This window comes from Capsicum annuum, chromosome 4, assembly GCF_002878395.1.
Source record: "Capsicum annuum cultivar UCD-10X-F1 chromosome 4, UCD10Xv1.1, whole genome shotgun sequence".
Classification (NCBI taxonomy): domain Eukaryota; kingdom Viridiplantae; phylum Streptophyta; class Magnoliopsida; order Solanales; family Solanaceae; genus Capsicum; species Capsicum annuum.
Genome location: NC_061114.1, coordinates 198,612,677 through 198,632,761, shown reverse-complemented (window position 1 = coordinate 198,632,761; position 20,085 = coordinate 198,612,677). Strand labels below are relative to the sequence as shown.

General features: G+C 30.6%; 1 protein-coding gene and 1 long non-coding RNA gene across 3 annotated transcripts; one reads left to right on the top strand and one right to left on the bottom strand.

Moving 5' to 3' along the window:
* Positions 1-576: 576 nt before the first annotated feature.
* Positions 577-2,039, bottom strand: LOC107867586 (transcription termination factor MTERF5, chloroplastic). Its single transcript, XM_016713892.2, has one exon. The coding sequence runs from the start codon at positions 1,909-1,911 to the stop codon at positions 790-792; it is 1,122 nt and encodes a 373-aa protein (XP_016569378.1). The 5' UTR covers positions 1,912-2,039; the 3' UTR covers positions 577-789.
* Positions 2,040-13,237: 11,198 nt separating this feature from the next.
* On the top strand, positions 13,238-16,703 carry LOC107867587. Of its 2 annotated transcripts, none has more exons than XR_001673247.2 (4): positions 13,238-13,590; positions 13,774-14,094; positions 14,968-15,318; positions 16,233-16,703. It is a non-coding gene; the product is annotated as an uncharacterized LOC107867587 (long non-coding RNA). The 2 variants fall into 2 exon arrangements; XR_001673246.2 differs by having other exon boundaries at positions 13,261-13,590; positions 15,021-15,318.
* The last annotated feature ends 3,382 nt before the right edge of the window (positions 16,704-20,085 follow it).

The window sequence follows — 20,085 nt, the reverse complement described above, 5'->3', positions numbered from 1 at the left end:
ACGGGTGAGAAGTAACTACTTGAAGAAATAGTCGAAGTTCTACCAATCTTGCCCAAACAGCAGCAACAACAACAACAATGTACTTAGTAATGCCATAGATGGAGTCCGGAGAGGGGGTAAGTGTACATCGACCTTACCCCCACCTTGTGGAGGTAAAAGTTTGCCCAAACTCCATTGTAATTTAAAAAAAAAAAAAAAAAAAAAAAGGTACGAAAAAAGACCCTATGGTTTTCCCTGATTCTGAAATCCATTTGAGAGAGAAATACCTCAAACCATTGTCAAGAGTTTTTCGTACATTAAAGGGTAACTAGGACTAAATCATTTTAAGAACTAGAAAGAGCAATGCAATAGAATCTTCAACAATTCAACTTCAAATTAAAGAAGAAAAGTCTAAAGCTTTTCAGAGTCTAAAGTATGGTACAATATAACTTCTTGAGATGTTTTACTTCTCTTTTCTGGAACAAACTCTGTGGTAACTACCAAAGGGAATCAGTTTAATAACAAAATCTGTTGAATCTGTAATGCTTCATATGACAAGCTTGATTTTGCATATAGCTTACAACAGTTCACTTCAGACTTGTTAACATTAGGAAAGCCTTTCAATAAATTATGTCCTGACTACATGAATGATGTTTCGGAACACTGACTACGTTTTTTAGTTGTTACCTGTTCAAAAATAACAAGATGAAAACATTGACACTGTTTTCGGAAGCAAAAATGTATTGAACTGCAAACGAGAATTTTAGAATGATCTCAGCACCCTTAGGGCAAAAAGTAAACCAAAAACTACTAAGGAGCCACAGTTTTCTCATGTATATCATACAAATCAGGTATCTGATCCTTGTAGGGCAGCACAAAACACTCCACGAACCTCGACTCTGTTAAGGTTAGAACAGTATAAAGACTCCACATTCTCCTCTCAAGCTTCCTTTCGTCCAAACTTTTCAAGACTTGCATTCGAGGTATTACTCTTTTTTCCAGACTATAGACCAAAATAGCTGGATGAGAAACCAAGAAAGCGGGTAGAAAACCAAGCTCCTTCATGAAAAGATTCAGTTTTTCCTCAATTCTAACTTCCGAGAGACCAATACAATGCGGCAACTTGCGGAACATCCCGAGTACATCATCGTCAGACCATCCAAAACTCTTGAAAATTCCAATCTTTCTATCCAACTTGGACTTCTTTTGCGAGGATAACACTTGAAATCCATGATGAAACATAGAAGAGTCACGTGGAACTCGAAAATCATTCTCCATTCTATGCAACAAATCTTTAATCCTTTTAGTCTTTTGTGTAAGACAACTAGGATACATAAGCGCAAGTTTTCTTATTTTCTCATCAGTAAAACCAAAGTTTCTCAACAACAGTAAATTAGTCTCCATGGTATGATGAGGACCAAACGTAAGCAACCAAGGAGCTCTCTTTATAGCCTTAATTACATCATCATCACCACCCAAAATTCTCCTAAGGCAATCAATGGTAGGTCTCAAATGAGTATCTAAACCTCTATCAACGATTACTGAATCTCTAGCAATTACATTGGCAAGGTCCGACCCGGATAACCCGAGATCCATGAGGCACTGGAATTTGGGTTTTAGGGTTTTGGAAACATTACGGATAAGCAATTTGGGGGATCTAGATACAATAGTTTTAATCTGGGTGTTGTCGAAACCAGTTTGTTTGAAGAAATCGATGACTAAATTAGGATTGTTTAAGGATTTCAATGAAGTTACCTTGGAGGAAGCAGTGGTTGCTTCTTGTTTGGAGAAACCGAGAGAATCAACAAGATAGTTAACCAAGGAATGGGAAGAGGTTGATGATGAGTACAAATAATGAGATCTCAAACTGTAAAAGCCGAAGCTGAAGCGAAAGCCATGGGCGTGAAATGTGCTAGTTCTAGTGATGACCATATCGTTTTAATGTTGGAACAAGAGCAGCTAGCACTTTCGCCTGTCCAATAAACAAAACCAAATGAACCCTAGTAAATGTTGTATTTTATAGCTGCCCCTCACTATTGTCAATTTGTGTTTGATGGAGTTCAAGAACTCTTTGTGAGCTGTCTTTGAGATATTTTATTTCATATTTGATGTGAGATATTCATTAATTTCAGAATTATTTATCTCATTATTTACATTGTATTGATGAAATAAGTAATCTCATATATATAGTGAAATAATTAATTTCGATATTAATTATTTTGAGATAATATTTTTCCAACCAAACGATCCCTTATAGTTTGTATTTTAGATCCTCATACTTAATTTGTTACCAACCAAATCCTTAAATTCATTAAAATATAATATTTTAAATTTTCTTTTACTTTTCAGCATGCGTGTAATATAATGACCTATAAGTGGAGTTCAAGTTCAAGTATTGTGTGTATATATTATGTGTGTAAAATGTAAAAATATATAAAAAACAATAAATAAATAATTAAATTATAATAACATGGGCAGAGAAAGAGGGGGGTTTTGAATTGAAGGAAGATCTTGACCGAAACATCTTTTGATTGACACTAGAAATTGAAATAAGTACTAAGTTTCATTGTTAAAGGATAAAGCTATGTTAAGGAGCTTGGAGTGGTTGAAAGGCAAGGTTTAGAAAAGGAAAAAGGACATGGCCTGTCCATTTTTTTTTTTTAAAATGGCCCACATTTGAAAAGGTGGACATGGGTTGTCTAGTCGATTAAACTAATTCTTTTTTTTAGCCATTTGATCCAATTGGTCACATACAGTCTCTATACTTAATTGATATACTTTTAAACCAAATTGATGCACTTTTATACTATATTGATACACTTTTTAAAAAAGAGAAAGAAAATTCTATACAAGCACATCCAGTCCCTATACCCAATTGATACTCTTTTATACCACATTATTACACTTTTATACTACATTGATACACTTGCAGTGTCCATATACTCAATTGATACTCTCTTATACTAGATTGATACATTCTTAGAATGCATGTAGAAACTATATAGAGTCGTATAAAATATGTATCTAAATAATAATTTCAGTTAAAAATTGTATAAAAATGTTATAATTATTATATAGAATATGTGCATATATAGAAAGTGTATCATTATTATATATAGATATATATATCTTTAACAATTGTATTATATTAAGGATATATGATGTTGTATTTATTGTATAAATAAGTAAAACTAAAATGAAACTTAGTATAAGCTTAAATGCTTAATCCGGAAGCTCCAAATAATTGCTGTTACCTAAACAAGTGATTTGACATAGAAAGAAGAATAATGCTAGTTAAAGATTTGGGGTGAAGACAAGTGGAATATGAGTGCAATGCCCACGCAGCTCATGTAGGTGACCAAAATGAAAAGAATAAAAATCAAAATTGGAATATGGTAAGAACGGATCATCAGATAGATGGATTGTGATAAGAAATTTGTGACGGGGACTAATTAAGTCCATGAAAATATAATTTTTAAAATTTGGATGGATTGGTAACTTGCATATTTATTGTCTTAAGTATATTTATATGTCTAGTTAAGTTTGTCTCAAAAAAATGGAAAGTGAGGTTGCATGGGAGAAAAAGAAATGATGGGGAGGTGTAGTACGTGTAGCCGTCATGATAGTGGACATCTTGAGCTAGGCAGTGCCATGATCGAGTGGCTATTTACTAGGTTTTTAAATTTAGGTGCTGGTTTTGTGAATTTATTTTAGTTTTAGGTGTTATTTTTGTCTTTTCCCCTTTAGAAAAGAGGGCAGGGTGGAGGACAGAAGAAAGGGTTGGGCTTAACTTTGTTGTCTTTTTATTTGTTTATTTTAATTATTTTTAATCAAAAGTTTGATGGGTACGCATCTTATATGCGTGAAATTATGCGTTTATTCCAACTCGACCATCAAGTTTCCGTATAGGCTTGGTCAATGGCCCGAAGGATTTAAAATATTGTGTTTTGATGGATCAGGCAAGTCCAAGAGTTCATTAAATTATTTCGACTTTTTGAAACTTGTTATATTAAAAATAAGTAATCGTTATAAAACCAAAACTAAATACTAAATTAATAAAAGCAACAAAAGATGATTAAGAGAGAATAGTAGTAGTAATGGTTTCCTTGATTTTTCGTGTGTATATTTATTACAATAGGAGGGGATATATATAGTAATGAATTTGGCAAATTAGCCGATCTTGGACAAGTTGGTTGACATTGAGAATAAGTTACTTGGGTACAAAACTTCCTTATTTACTTGGGCACAAAGGTAGTAGAATGGACATTCACTTTTTCAACACTCCCCTTAGATGTTCATGTAAAGAAAATCGCGTGATATGTTTTTATGTGCTGTCTCATTAAAAATTTTACTAGAAAAATTTGGTGAAATAAAATCTTGATTAAGGAAAAAAAAGTACAATATGTATTTTTATCCTCCCTGATAAAAATCACAATTCAGATGATTGAGTCTTTACATTTTAATTTTATGTATCAGCTTCTCAAGAGTTGAAGTTTGTAAAGATTTAGTAAACAGATCTGATGAATTTTCACATGAACAGATTTGTTGTACGTCAATATCATCATTCTTCTAGAGATTATGCCTGAAGAGTAACTTTCGCAATATGTGTTTCGTTCTATCTCTTTTTATAAAGTTTTTCTTTAATTGGGCTATACATGCAACATTGTCTTTAAATAAGATTTTATGAACCTTGATATCACACTTCAGGCCACATTATTTTTTGATGAAATATATCACCGATCTTAATTATACATATTTTCTACTTGTTTCATGAACAACTATTATCTTAACATGATTTAACTAGCAACAATAAACTGCTTTGTAGAACGCATGTAGTAGTATCTTCGTATGTAAACACATATCTTATTTGTGAGTCAAATAAATAATTTGCATCTGCATGACCAATAAAATTTACACTATCTTTGGTAGTATAAAACAGACTCATATCATTGTCTTCTTTAGATATCACAATATATGCTTAATTTCATTCCAATATCTCTGTGTAGGAAAAGAACAATATTTGGCTAGCAAATTAACAAAAAAGTTATATCGGGCCTTGTGACATTAGCAAGATACATAAGTGCACCAATAACATTGAGATGTGGTACTTTAGGATAAAAAATCTCTTCATCCTTTTCTGGAGATCAAAATGAACCTTTAATCACTTCAAGTAATCGAACAACCATTGAAATACTTAACGGATGTACTTTGTCTAAGAACATCATTTCAAAATCTTCTCAGTATAGGAAGGTTGATGGATGAAGATTTCGTCTGTTAAATATTCAATTTGCAGACCAAGATAAAGTTTTATCTTTCCAAAATCGTTTGTCTCAAATTCTTTATTTGAATATTCAATTGCCTTTGGGACTCCTTTGTGGAGTTTCAATGAGATTTATGTCATCAACATAAACAACGAGAATAATTAATTCAGATGTTATTTTTGTAATGAAAGTACAAAGACAAATAACATCATTTATATAACCTTCATTTATTAAGTACCCACTAAGATGATTATATCACATACGTCTTGATTTTTTTAGTCCGTATAACGATCTTTGTGATTTGATTGAGTAAATTTCTTGAGATTTTAAACTATATGCTTTAGGTATCTTTAATTCTTCTGAGATTTTCATACATATTTCATTATCAAGCGACAATGTTCAATACTAAATACGTGACATCTTCTAGTACCTGAATACAGGTCAAATAAACTTTATGCTTATCAAGAAGTATAGTTTACTTGATAATTCTTTCTATGTTAAGATGCTTAAATAAACGTAGAATTCAGATTCGTATAGTCTTGTTCAATATTGCGCCCTATATTGTACCAAAGATATCATCGACGAAATATTTAAATTGATTCATAATCCGACATAATTTATTGAGATTTCATCAATTCATTATTTTCTTAGGTACCTAAACCTCTCATGAGAATTCATGAAGTGTTATGTTATAGGTTCTTTAAGAGCAGGTTCTCTTTATTATGATCATTTGCTCATTTTCTTTTCAAAAATCATTTTATTTGGAATCAATTGGCTGGTCTACCATGTTTCATGCTTGTTGCAGACTCTGTCTTTCAGGGATATATAATAGGAGCATCTGCAGCTAAATATGAAATCAATTTTAAGTCAGCAGATACTTCTAGTATTTGACTTGAATTATCTTTTAATTGAAGGTTGTATTAGCGATAATTCAAAACATAGTTCTTAGCTTCTTATTATCTCTCTCTCCTTCCCCTCCCCCTCCTCCCCATGTAAGAAAAACTAACACATGCTACAACCTATTTTTGGAGAATTCATCTTCATGCATCATGGTATATTCGTTAATCATATACCGCATAACAAAAAGTTATTCGATGAAACATATATGGTTTCTGACCCTGAACCAATTGAAAGGGAGAATCGATCAGAATTTATTAGTCTAATACATACAAGTATTCTTGTATGCAATATATCATATTTTAGAACAACATATGAAGCCTTGCCTCATAAGTAATGGTTTAGTTATTTATCAGAGGCATTTAATCAAACGAGCTTGAATACAACCAATATTATCAAGATCAATTGTCTTGATTACACAATCTGAAAATCATGCTCTTAACTTAATTTTGACATATAGCAAGCAACTCTATGAATGTCAAACTGTAGATTGACAATAAACAAACGTTCATGTGACTACCTCATGAATGCATCATATCACATGATAAGTGGATGAGCCCTATTCTCCTTTTATACTTTTCAGAATTTAAGAAATTCAATCCCAATTCGTGCCAACAGATAACATTTTTTGAACTAGTGAACATCAAGTTTACCATGACATATGTTATTGAAGGATAATTCCTTCTTAATTAATGCAAAGATTAAAAAACTCTCGTAACTCTCTATAATAAATTTGTGTGAACATTCGTAAGTCATAAGAGTTTGTAGGATGTGAGAATTACTACTTCATAAATATACATTTATTCAAATGACGATTAAATGTAGCTTTGTGAATGAAGAGACATTCAGAAGTTTTGAAAGTTACAACCCTTTATGACTTGTCATTATGCCTGTCAAGTGGGTCGGGCTGGGGCAACCGGAAAACGACCCTATAAAATTAACCGGGTTGTGGGCAAGGCCGGGTCCGAGTTAGGGGTAAGTGGGTCGGGCCTGGCCGGGCTCAATAGTAAAAAATTCAAAAACCACCCTAACTCGAACCACTTAACCCAACCCGGTCAAACCCACCTAAACTCGGTCAAACCCGGTCAAAAATTAAAAAAAAATACTTTTTTTCAATATACACAATATATACCCACCTATATACATTTTAAATACGTTAAACAATATATATGCACTATATATATAGTATATACTACATTAGAATTCAAAAAATATATACACATATACACCATTGCACATATATACGCACCATTCAATATATACGACTATACGTACTACTTTAAATAAAACATATACTACAACATACATATACTACAATATATATAAGTATATATATATTATAGAGTTCTATACTAATTTATAAAATATATACACATGTGTACATTAAATATACACCTCTAAAGAAGATATATACACAAATATACGCACCATTCAATATATATGTAATACTTTAAATAGATATATACTACAATATATATATATATATATATATATATATATATATAGTTATATATATAGTTATATACTAATTTATATAACATATACACATGTGTACATTAAATATATACGTCTATAGAAGATATATATACATGTATACTACAATATATAGAGTTATATACTAATTTATAAAACATATACACGTGTATACATTAAATATATACGTCTATAAAAGATATATACACAAATATATGCACCATTCAATATATATGTACTAGTTTAAGTAACACATATACTACAATTTATGTATATACTACAATATATATATAGTTATATACTAATTTATAAAACATATACACATGTATACATTAAATATACACGTAAATAGAAGATATATACACAAATATACGCATCATTTAATATATATGTACTATTTTAAGTAAAACATATACTACAATATATGTATATACTACAATATATATATATATATATATATATATATATATATATAGTTATAGTTATATACTTATTTATATAACATATACACATGTATACATTAAATATATACGTCTATAGAAGATATATACACATGTATACTACAATATATATAGTTATATACTAATTTATAAAACATGCACATATGTATAAATTAAATATACACGTCTATAGAAGATATATACACAAATATACGCACCATTCAATATATATGTACTAGTTTAAGTAAAACATATACTACAATATATGTATATACTACAATATATATATATATATATATATATAGTTATATACTAATTTATAAAACATATACACATGTATACGTTAAATATACATGTCAATAGAAGATATATACACAAATATACGCACCATTCAATATATATGTACTATTTTAAGTAAACATATACTACAATATATGTATATACTACAATATATATATAGTTATATACTAATTTATATAACATATACACATGTATACATTAAATATATACGTCTATAGAAGATATATACACATACATACTACAATATATATAGTTATATACTAATTTATAAAACATACACACATGTATACATTAAGTTTACACGTCTATAGAAGATATACACAAATGTACGCACCATTCAATATATATGTACTAGTTTAAATAAAACATATACTACAATATATATATAGTTATATACTAATTTATATAATATATACACATGTATACATTAAATATATACATCTATAGAAGATATATACACATGTATTCTACAATATATAGAGTTATTTATTAATTTGCAAATATATACACATGTATACATTAAATATACACGTAAATAGAAAATATATACACAAATATACGCACCATTCAATATATATGTACTAGTTTAAGTAAAACATATACTACAATTTATGTATATACTACAGTATATATATAGTTATATACTAATTTATAAAATATACACACATGTATACATTAAATATACATGTCTATAGAAGATATATACATAAATATACGCATCATTCAATATATATGTACTACTTTAAGTAAAACATATACTACAATATATGTATATACTACAATATATATACAGTTATATACTAATTTATAAAACATATACATGTGTACATTAAATATACACATCTATAGAAGATATATACACAAATATACAAAACATATGCTACTTAATATAATAAATTATTAATAATACTTGGTGGTAAATTAATAATATATTAGAAGTAAGTTTTAAATTTAAACTATAAATTCAATTTAAATCATTAAATGAAAAAAATTGTAAAGTAAGGACTAAGGAGGAGTGAATGAATGTTGAATTTTATTGATTGCGATCAAAATTTATAATTTACATGAATGAAAAATCTACAAACTATGCATCATTTTTTCCAACTCATTCATGCTAATATTAATGGGAACTTGCATAGGATAGTCAAAGTCAACGGGGGTAAAATCATGCATTGGACTTGATTCTGCTAAGTTCTCCCGTGAAGAATAATTTCTTCAAGTTTTAGCTCGTCGCTCGGCTCCGGTTCCATTCCTTGGTTTCTTCTTTCCGCTCTGATCCAACCTCTGAGGCAAACTAAAACATTCATTACATTGTTTCCCAATGAGTGTCGGTTGTCTCCAAGCTGTTGTCGTCCCTAACTAAAGGCGCTCTCTGATGCAGCGGTTGACATTGGAACATTCAAGATGTCTCTAGCTAATCTTGAAAGCACGGGATATTGTGTTTCATTACTCCTCCACCAATCCAACGTGTTGATCCGTCGTCTGCTATCTTCTGGCGGCGACCAAAGATAATATTTCAGTTCTTCCCGATAAGTTGAGGTGTAAGTTCTCTTATCAACACTGTTCCAACTAGGTAAATCATAAAAGGAATCAGGAAAACCACTATGTGCGGACCTTTTAGAAGATAATGGCTCCTCGGGAAGATGAGGAGCGACAGTTGGAGTGATATTTGTAGGTATGACTAAGTCAAATAAATCAACATAGTGATTATATAATTTTTCTATGTATTCATTCGCATCACTCATAGCCGTCCACAAATCAGGTTCTACTTTTTCAGATTCAGAATCATTGTTAGTATTTATTTCTAAGTTAGCATAAATAATAGTACTAAAGTGGCACATAGTATTATATTTAATGCACAGATTTAACATAGCACCAACCAAGCAAATAAGGGGAATTGGGAAAAAATATTTTTTAAATTTAGTAAACATGGCATCAACAGCTTCTTTATAACCATCTTTATTTTTATATTCTTTAAGCAAACCAGAAATATCGGCTATATATCCCAAAATATTACAAAAAGTAGAATAATACGCACCGAAAAATTCAACTGTAGCTACATAAAATTTTTCTAAAAACTTAATAAGATCATTAATTACAACCCAATCAGAATCATGTAGCATGCAATCAGCAGAATCAGTAAATGAACCGCAATGTTAGTTTAAAGCTAGTGTAATAGGAACTCTATATTTATAACAAGTTTTTAAAAAATCATATGTAGAATTTCCTCTAATATCAATTTCTTCAGGCATCAATATCGGTGCAAGTCCATTTTCTTGACATTTAATTTTAAATTCTCTAATTCTTTTTCTCCGATTATTTTCTTGAATAAAATCAACAGCAAGACGAATTTTTTTAATATAAAGCTCAAAAAATTCAAGACCATCTTTTACAATTAAATTATATATATGACATGCACACTTAATATGAAAAATTTTAGGCAACGGTGGAGATAGCATATATTTTATTTTTTTCATAGCAGTCTTGTTGCTAGAAGCATTATCAAAAGCAATACATGAGATTTTATTTTCGATACCATAAAATCCGACAACTTTAACAATAGAATCAACAATAAAATCTCCAATATGTTTACGGTCTTCATCATATAAAAAAACAAGAATACATTTTTGCATCACAAAATTACTATTCATCCAGTGACAAGTAACAGTTAAATAATTATTTTTATTTAGAGCACGACCAAAATCAGAAGTTAGGGACAATCTACATTGAATATTTTTTAACAATGTTGACAAATAAAAACAATATTATGAATGAAGTCTAAAAATATCAGATTGACAAGTACTTCTAGAACACCATTAAACATAGGATTATAAATAGCTTGAATATAATGAATAAAGGCATCAGAAAAAGGAAAACTAAAAGGCAAACAACCCACAACTACTATTTTAGCTATTTCTTCCCGGTCCCTCAATTTATTATACTTCTTCGTTACCTGATCGGTTGCTGGGTCTATTCTAGTTTGCGTTGGCCCATCAACATCCCCACCACCTCATGCAATTTCCAACTCTCTTTTGTGAGCATCACCTATATGTCTCATTAACGTACTCGTACCCCCTTACTTGCCTCCGCTTTTATGCTTATATATTTGTTGACAAATATTGCATTGCACCTCAGTATCTGATATACGTTCAAAAAATTTTCATGCAATACTAGTTGTTTTACGAAGTCTTAGGGCACGGGGAGGACGGGGAGAGAGATTAACCGATTCAGATCTAACGTTAGCATTTCCTACTGCAGGTGTCTCATCAATATTTTCATCATCTTCGTCTAAATTAACCGCATCTACTTCATTTTTTTCTTCTATACCGTAATTTTTCTGAGCTTCTACATAATCCATATCATGAGCACCTACACCTATTTCTTCCTCAAAAGGTGTATCAAGCGGTACCGGAGGTGAAGGCACATGAGTATATCTACTACTTGAAGTACCTCTACCACTAGTAATTCGCTTTTTACTACCACTACCGCTTCCGGGACAAAAATTTTTAACACCTTTAGTAGAGAGGTTTCTTAATTTATCCATAGTATAAATTAAATAAAACTAAAAAAATTTAAAATACACAAATATAATAAAATTAAATATTCAACAATTAATAAAATAAATAAAAATTAAACGTAAGAGATGGAACGACAATACCAAATTTTGAAAGTATCCAAAGGTTGCGAATTTAGAAACTTCAACTCGTACTTTGTAAACGCAAAATAAAAAATTTAAAGTGAGCACTTTAGGAAATTAAATATATTGAATATTTGAGAATTGAGAATTGAGATTTGAGAGAGAATGAGATTTGAGAAAGTGAAAAATTGTGTGAAAAATGATTTGAAGGTGTAAGGTATTTATAAATTTATTTTTGGGATTAAAAAATTATTTTAAAAGTAATTTTTTTTAATTAATGGGCTCAAACTAGCCGTTGGGCCAACGGCTAGTTTGGCTCAAAATCCCCAATTTTTTTTTTTTAAAAAAAATATTTCGGGTCGGTTAACCGGCGGGCCTGGACCGGGCCCAAATTTTTTTAAAAAAAATGGCTCGGAACCCGGTACCCTAAAAATTTTGGGTTTACCGGGCCGGGTCAAACTAGATCGGTTTGTGTAAGTGGATCGGTTCGGGCCGGATCAGCCCGACCTACTTGACATCATTAACTCTGTGTGTCTTTTCTAACTCTTTTGATGGATGAAATGTAAATGATATACCTATTTAAGGAGTATCATTTGAGAAATAAGAGGCAAGAAAACATAGAAAACAATATGGCAAGAAAACATAGAAAACAATATACTTTCTTCCCTTCATCAATTCTCTGCCTTAATCTTTACTTCCTATTCTCAAACAACTTTTGGGCAACCTCCAAACTTTCAGCCACGAGTGCACGTATTTGAAAGTAGCCGTGGAACCTTGGGGAGCGACCGGCTAGAAGAATTTGCACCGGAGTCGGGCCGAAATCACTTTCAAGGCAGTGACATGCCACGATACAATATTTGTGACAACTCTCTTACTATTATTAATTCTTATCTAATATCAATATTATAGTAATTTTTTCAACAGTTATTTACTTGAGTAAGTTTTAAAATTCTACTACTTTGAGTAGTTTGCAAAATTTTACTATTGCACAATCTTAAAATATATCGAGAAGGGTATAATTGAACTTAAAGTAAAACGATGAATATATTTAAACTATTTCTAATAGTATGGGGGAATATATGAACCCAAAATATAACAAAAAAGTTATATTTAGGTCAAAAATGAAACAAATGATATATTTAAACTATTTCTAATAGTGTAAGGGGTATATTTGGCCCTTCTTAGACACAATTTTATGTGCTAGTGTTTGTGAAACCTCTCTATATATAAAGCAATTGTAGACTGCTGATGTGGCATGCCTCAATGATCAAAGATTTATTTTTTTTCAGTTTTTTTGGGGATTTCTTTCAACTTTAATTACTATTTTCTTTTAACTCTATTCATTTAATTAATTAAGATTTTCATTAATTGCTGTTTAGTAACCCCCACACGCACGTAGCAGCAAAACGTTGAATTTATTTGCTTCAAATCAAACTATCCGACTTTCTCTTTTCCTTCACCAATTAATTTTATCCTTCTCAAACATTCTATAATAAAATCGAATGGTTTGCAGTAAACATGCCTCTGAAAAGTTTTATACTGGCAACAGACGCTCTTATGTGTTCTTCTAAATTGTTGTTGTTTGTTCGGATTCTCTAATCGGGTATGTCTAATTATTTTTTTTTGTAATCTAATGATATTTGTCTAATTACTGTTATTTCTTTTGATTTTCTAATGGGTTTTGCTCAATTGTTTATTCTGATGCTCTAATGGATTTTGCCTACTTAGTGTTATTTCTTCTGATTTTCTAATGCGATTTATGATTCTATTTGTATATGTTATTCAGGATGTGTTAAAGGGGATTGCTAAGCGAGAGAAATGGGATTTGAAGGACTTGACAACTTTCAAATTGGATGCCAAGAAATTCAAGTTTGGAACTTTAAGAAAATATGAGTTTCGGGTCCAAATTGGGATGACGAAATTCGTATTCATGATAGAAGATGAAATATTCCAGTGGGAAAACCTTCAGTTTCATGATAAGAATGGATCCGACTTTGACTCTTTGTTCAAAGAGATTGTTTCTAAGGCCACTCTTGATGTACTACAAACTCAATGGTCATTTGAATTGTATGCTACCGGGAATGCTCACCTCTCCTTGACGTTCCCAGTACGTCTATCTTTCTTTTATCTTTTGTTAACATATATCCCCAACTTCTTTATTTGTAGATGACCTTTATTTTCCATTTTATGTTGTTTCCATTTAAATTTCTATTTGGATATAATTGGATGTATATATGGATGCACCTGGAAAGAGGTATTGGTGCACCACTTCAGCTCAAGTTTGATGTATATAGTTGAAACTTTTAAAGACACAAGCACAATAAGGCATATCCATTATCACAAAGGGTAATTAGTAGCAGCTTTATCGATATGATTGAACAGTTCAGTTGTAGTCTATATGTATAGTATAAAATGTGAACTTGCACTCATTATTACAAAGGATTAGTGGTACTTGACACTTTTCGACATGAAATCGTCGATCACTTTTCGACATGAAACCATCGACCCAATTGATCAAATTGATTGCAAAAATTCAGTTTGTGTTGTAATTGAACTGTGGAACAATCTTAAAGATTCAATACTTGGTTATTGATCCTTATGTTGGAGTGTCTGGTTAAATAGACAGCTAGATTAAGGAAATGTTCTCCCATCACATTAGTCTATTAGGCTTATTATTTGCATTTGGAAAATCAAATCCACCATATAGTTTTCAAGATTCTTTGCATATTTATGAAGTGCTAACTCACCTGATGTTTCAACATATTTAGGTGAATAGTTATTTAATATTTTCATTGTAAGGTATGTATACTCATTTTCTCGTGCTTTTCTAATTTTGAGTTGTTTACGTGCATACTTCATTTGAGTTCAATATTTGCATTCTAAAAAGTTTTGGTGTAAAGCAAGAGAGATTCTGATCCTTTCGTTGGTGTTCTTTAATGTTTTTCTTTCATTTCTTTTTTTCTTTTGCTTCTCGCTTTAGGTATGAATCATAAACATAGATAGCCTATGTGATTCTCCTACTTTAATCTCCAGGCCTTCAAGATCCTTATTTAACAAAGAAAATAATGTGGAATTGAGATCAGCAGAAGAGTCTTCTAAAGAAGTTGATCATGGCCAAACTGGGCTCAGAACATCAATATTTGATTAGAAAGGATCTGATTATTTGCCAAGCTGGGCTTAGAACATCAATAGTTAATTGTAAAAGAATTGATCATGGCCAAGCTGGGGTCAGAACATCAATAGTTGAATGCGTGGAACAGTATCATCCCGGTGTCTTCATTACATTAACAGTGCTGCCAAGAAAGTAGGGACTCAGGCGAGTCAAGTTCAGGTATATTTCCTTTCATAAGTTGTATGATATAGAATTTCCACCTTTTCTGCATTTTTGGTTTGTTCAAAGTTCATGGCTAACTTATTGGAAGGAAGGTTCCATCATGATTTAGATGTTAGACATGAAAGTTAAGCTAATCATAATTTAGTAAGAACATCAGCAGTTATGATCTCTTTTTGCTTCTAATTGTTCAAAATATCAGCAGTTATGATCTCTTTTTGCTTTTCAGTGTTCATAATATTGTAATTGAGATTGAACTCAAAACTCCGAGCATTCGTTTCTCCGATTTAATTAGGTTTTTCAAGTTGAGGGAACTAACACTTATGCCAGGTCAATTTCAGAATTTTGGCACCACCAAAAGATGTGGTGCAGTGGATGAGGTTGCTCCTCCCTTAACCAGAGGTCTCGGGTTTGAGCCCTGGGTATGAAAAAATCCTTGGTAGAGAGTGCTACCCCTGAAAGGGCCCTACCCAGCTTGAGTACAGATTAGTCGGGCTCCAATGCGGGTACCGGACACTGAACGGAAAACCAAAAAAAATACATAATTGTGGCAGCGAGTGCGGATACACCTACTGTCCTAAGTTTGAACTCTATGCATATTATATGTGTATAGTATGCACACAGAATGTGGTACTCCACATTCACGTAAGCTTTACTATTCTGCCATTGATCACAAATGCGGATTCAATACAATTAAGATGTTTTTGCTATATCTTGACCTTCTTTTCACCCGTGCTAGCTGTTAATTAGGTTTTTCACTTAATCACTTAAAAAGTCACCTCATGAGCAAAGGAGATTTATTAACTCTGGATCCACCTCTGCTTATGTCCTAATGATAGTTGCCAATGATTAGCATCATTTGTTAATATGTTAAACTGCTTACTAAATGACTTTTTTGTTGAATTTTGCCGTAGGAAAGAGTTTACTGAGAAGGAAGCAAAAAAGTGATGGGAAGAAAATCAACTTTTTGTCTGTACAAAGTATGATGTTGAAGGATATGAAATTCTAAACCAAGGTTTGCTGAAGAAGTAGCAGTTTTCTTTTTCTTTGTGATGTAAATTGAACATGATTACAATAGTGGTTCATGTTAGACAAGGTGTTTTTCAATCACCTTAACGTTTTGAGCATACTTTGATAAGCATACTTTCTCTATTTAATTACTTTTGAGGTCTATATCAAGTGCCATTTGAGCTCCTTGAGTTTGTTATCGTAGAAGATACACTTAAGTTCTATAGTTTTTGATAATTTCATCCTTCTTTTAATTGAGATCTAAGGGGTCGTTTATGTGAGGTATAAGTAATAATAGTCCTTGGGATAAAATGTGGGATTATTTTATGGATAAATTACTTTATAACCACACCTTAAGTTTCTATTATTACTTAAAATTCTATCCAACTAAACTAATTATAAAAATTTCTTTTTACTCAAAATAGTTGCCTTTCTGATACATCTAAAAACCCTGCCCCACATCCCCTTATTGTGCCGCAAATTAAACTCAAAAATTAGTAAATATATCCCACGATTTTCACAACTCACCCATTTTGAATTTCCACCATGTTCTCATTTTCTACTTCAACATTCAAGTTACAACTTTCATTAACTTTCTTTTGAATTTTCACCACGTTCTCATCTATTTTCAATTAGATCTAACAACTCCATCTTTCCATCATTAACTTTCTTTTTTAATTTCCGCCAGTTCATTATGATATGAACGACATTGATTTTCGTAAAAATAGATTGAAATATCAAAATGACCCGACTATGATGAAGAAGTTATCGATTATTGCGTCTGTAAAGAGGAGGAAGTAAGTTACAAAAAATTGATTTTTGTGACAGTGCATGCGTTCTGATACATCATAAATTTTACATGTGATTTTGTTTCTTTATAAATAAGATACATTCAATAAACTGCGTCTGATACATAGATTCAAGATTAATGAGTCCTTGCATGCTTTATGATACATAATACAATATATATGTGATTATGGTTCTGTTTTATACTTGATACATGTAATATACTTATTATGATAAATGGATCTAATTTTATCGAGATTTTAGATTTATATGATACATTCTAAAAATTGTATGTGAGTTTTTAGTTTGTTTTATACCTGATACATTAAACATTATGAGTATGATACATAAGTATGAGATATATCATTGCTTCTGATACATAGTCAATATTGAAGTTGATTTGTCTTATTTTTTTCATTCGGTACATTCAAATCAGTGAGTATCAGACATATTTAGGGACTCTGGAGCTTTTGTAATATGTTTTGCTGAGTTTCTTGGTGATGGTTCGATTCCTTCATCTGATTTTGATGCAGAATATCATCAAAAGAGATGCACAATATTCTTGTGGAACTATGGTGTCGTCAAGGCTAGGAAAGGATATGCCAGCGACAATGAAGTTCCACAAAAAAATAATAGAGATGGGAAGAACTAGGAGAATTTTGATTGAGGGAAATTATTTTGGTGATTTAAATTTGAATTATGAATCTGTTACTAATTTTTAGGAATTAAAGAGATATATCTCAACCAGAATCGCATTAATTGCTTCGTTATTTACTCTTTTACTGTTATTTTCCTTTTTTATAGTCAATTAGTTTGGTAGTTATGTATCTGCCGGTTATGTATTTGGACCAAACTTATGTATCATATTCGGATATTAAGTAATTAATATAAAAGTTAAGATAGAGGGTGATAGATTGCAAAGTGTTGGGATTTATGTTGTTTACCCTTATTTTATCCATGTTTATTTGAAAGTACTAGTTTATCCCGGGATTATTAATCTGGCCAAAGTGTGATGCTAGGGTGAAGGGTTGTTCAAGCAAAATCGAAGAATCAAATTGAACCATGAAATCGAATTCTGAAAAGTTAATATGTTAGTTGGTTTGGTTTATTTTAATATGAGCAAGAGTAAACCAAACCTACATACAAGTTTAATATATACATGATTCTTGCTTGGGATGTTACATTTTGTTATTGTGAAATAGAATGTTGAATTAAGATCGACTAGGACGTGAAATCAAAAAAAAAATAATAACTTTTTTTTAAAAAAACATTCTCCTTTAGAAGACTTTACAATAGATAAAATCATTTAATCTATTTTCTTTAATTTTTATTTTATTAAATAAATATATAGAATAGAATTAAGAGTCCTAAAATATATAAATATGAAACCCGAAACATATGAAAAAATTAAGAGTCCTAAAATATATGGAAGGAAATTAAGAGTCCTAAAATAGAAAAAATATATTTCTTGAAAAAACAAAAATTACCATAAATATAGCTATTATGATGTACCATAAATTACTTGATAACTTGGTACCATCCTAAAACTAAAAAAATAATAATTAAAAAAAATAACCCACCCCTGACGTAAAATCCACAAAAACTATATAATAATAAAAAATTATAATTAAAAAAATTCAGAAATAATATAAAAATAAAAAGTTGTAATTAAAAAAATCCTAAAATAATATAATAATAAAATAAATTGTAACTAAAAAAAGCCTACCACTACGTGAAACCAAAAAAATAATATACTAATTAATGCATATCTATTCCACCAAAAAATATATAATATCATAATTAAAAAATTGTACTTACAAAAAAAATTACCCCTACGTGAAACCAAAAAAAATAATATAATATAAAAGGATAATATGTACGAAAATACCTGAAGTTTGATCGGATTACCAGTTGAGCATACTGAACTTTGCGGGGGTCCTATTACTCCCCCAGACTTTTTTTTTGTATTTTAATGGAATATATCTGCCACTTGGCACACTGCGTGTGATTCACGCGCACTGAGCGCGTGAACAGTGTTAAAAACGTTTTAAACTCTTTTTTTGGGCCAAACAACCCCTTAATTTTATAATTATTTAAAATTTTATATTTTTATTTATTTTTTCATTGTTCTTTCTTCTTTCTTTCTTTTCTTCAACAATGGTTGCTCCATTGTTGAATTAAAATTTAATGGAACTCAATGGTTATAATTTAATGAAACTCGCTAATTGAAAATCTATGGATGATTCGAAAGATTCACACTCGAAAACTCGCTAATTTAATTCCGAGTTATATTAATGGAAGTTGAATCTTCCAAGTTCCATTAACGGAAGATTGAATAGCTTCATACATGAAGTTAAATTTTTCGAATCTTCCGAGTTCCATTAATGAAAATTAAATCATGAAATTAAAGTTTTCAAATCTTTTGAGTTCCATTCAATTAGCGAGTTTCATTGAATCTTCCATTAATGGAACTCGCTAATTAAATTTTCCGAGTTTCAATGGAAAATTAATGGAAGATTCCATTCAATTATTTGAAAAAACTTTCTTCATAAACTCAATGAAATCATTTGAAATATTTAATATGGTTGTAATTGTAATGGAGAAGAAACGACACGTGTACCGCACTTCTCACCAAAAAAATTGGGTATACGTTTTTAAAAAGTTCGGGGGTAATTAATTTCAATTTAAAAAGTATAGGGGGTAATAGGACCCCTCGCAAAGTTCAATATGATCCACTGGAAATTTGGTTAAACTTCAGGTATTTTCGTGGGTATTATCCCTAATATAAAAGAGGAGACATTTTTGGATTTAAATTTAATGTTAAGGGCATTTTTAATATAAATAGGTGGATGAAGGGGTATTTTTGAACCAACAGAGGAAGAAGGGCATTTTTGAGTCATTTCTAATACACTAAGGGTATTTTTGAGCCAAATAAATGGATAGAAAAGTAATTTTGAGCCTAAAAATGAAAGG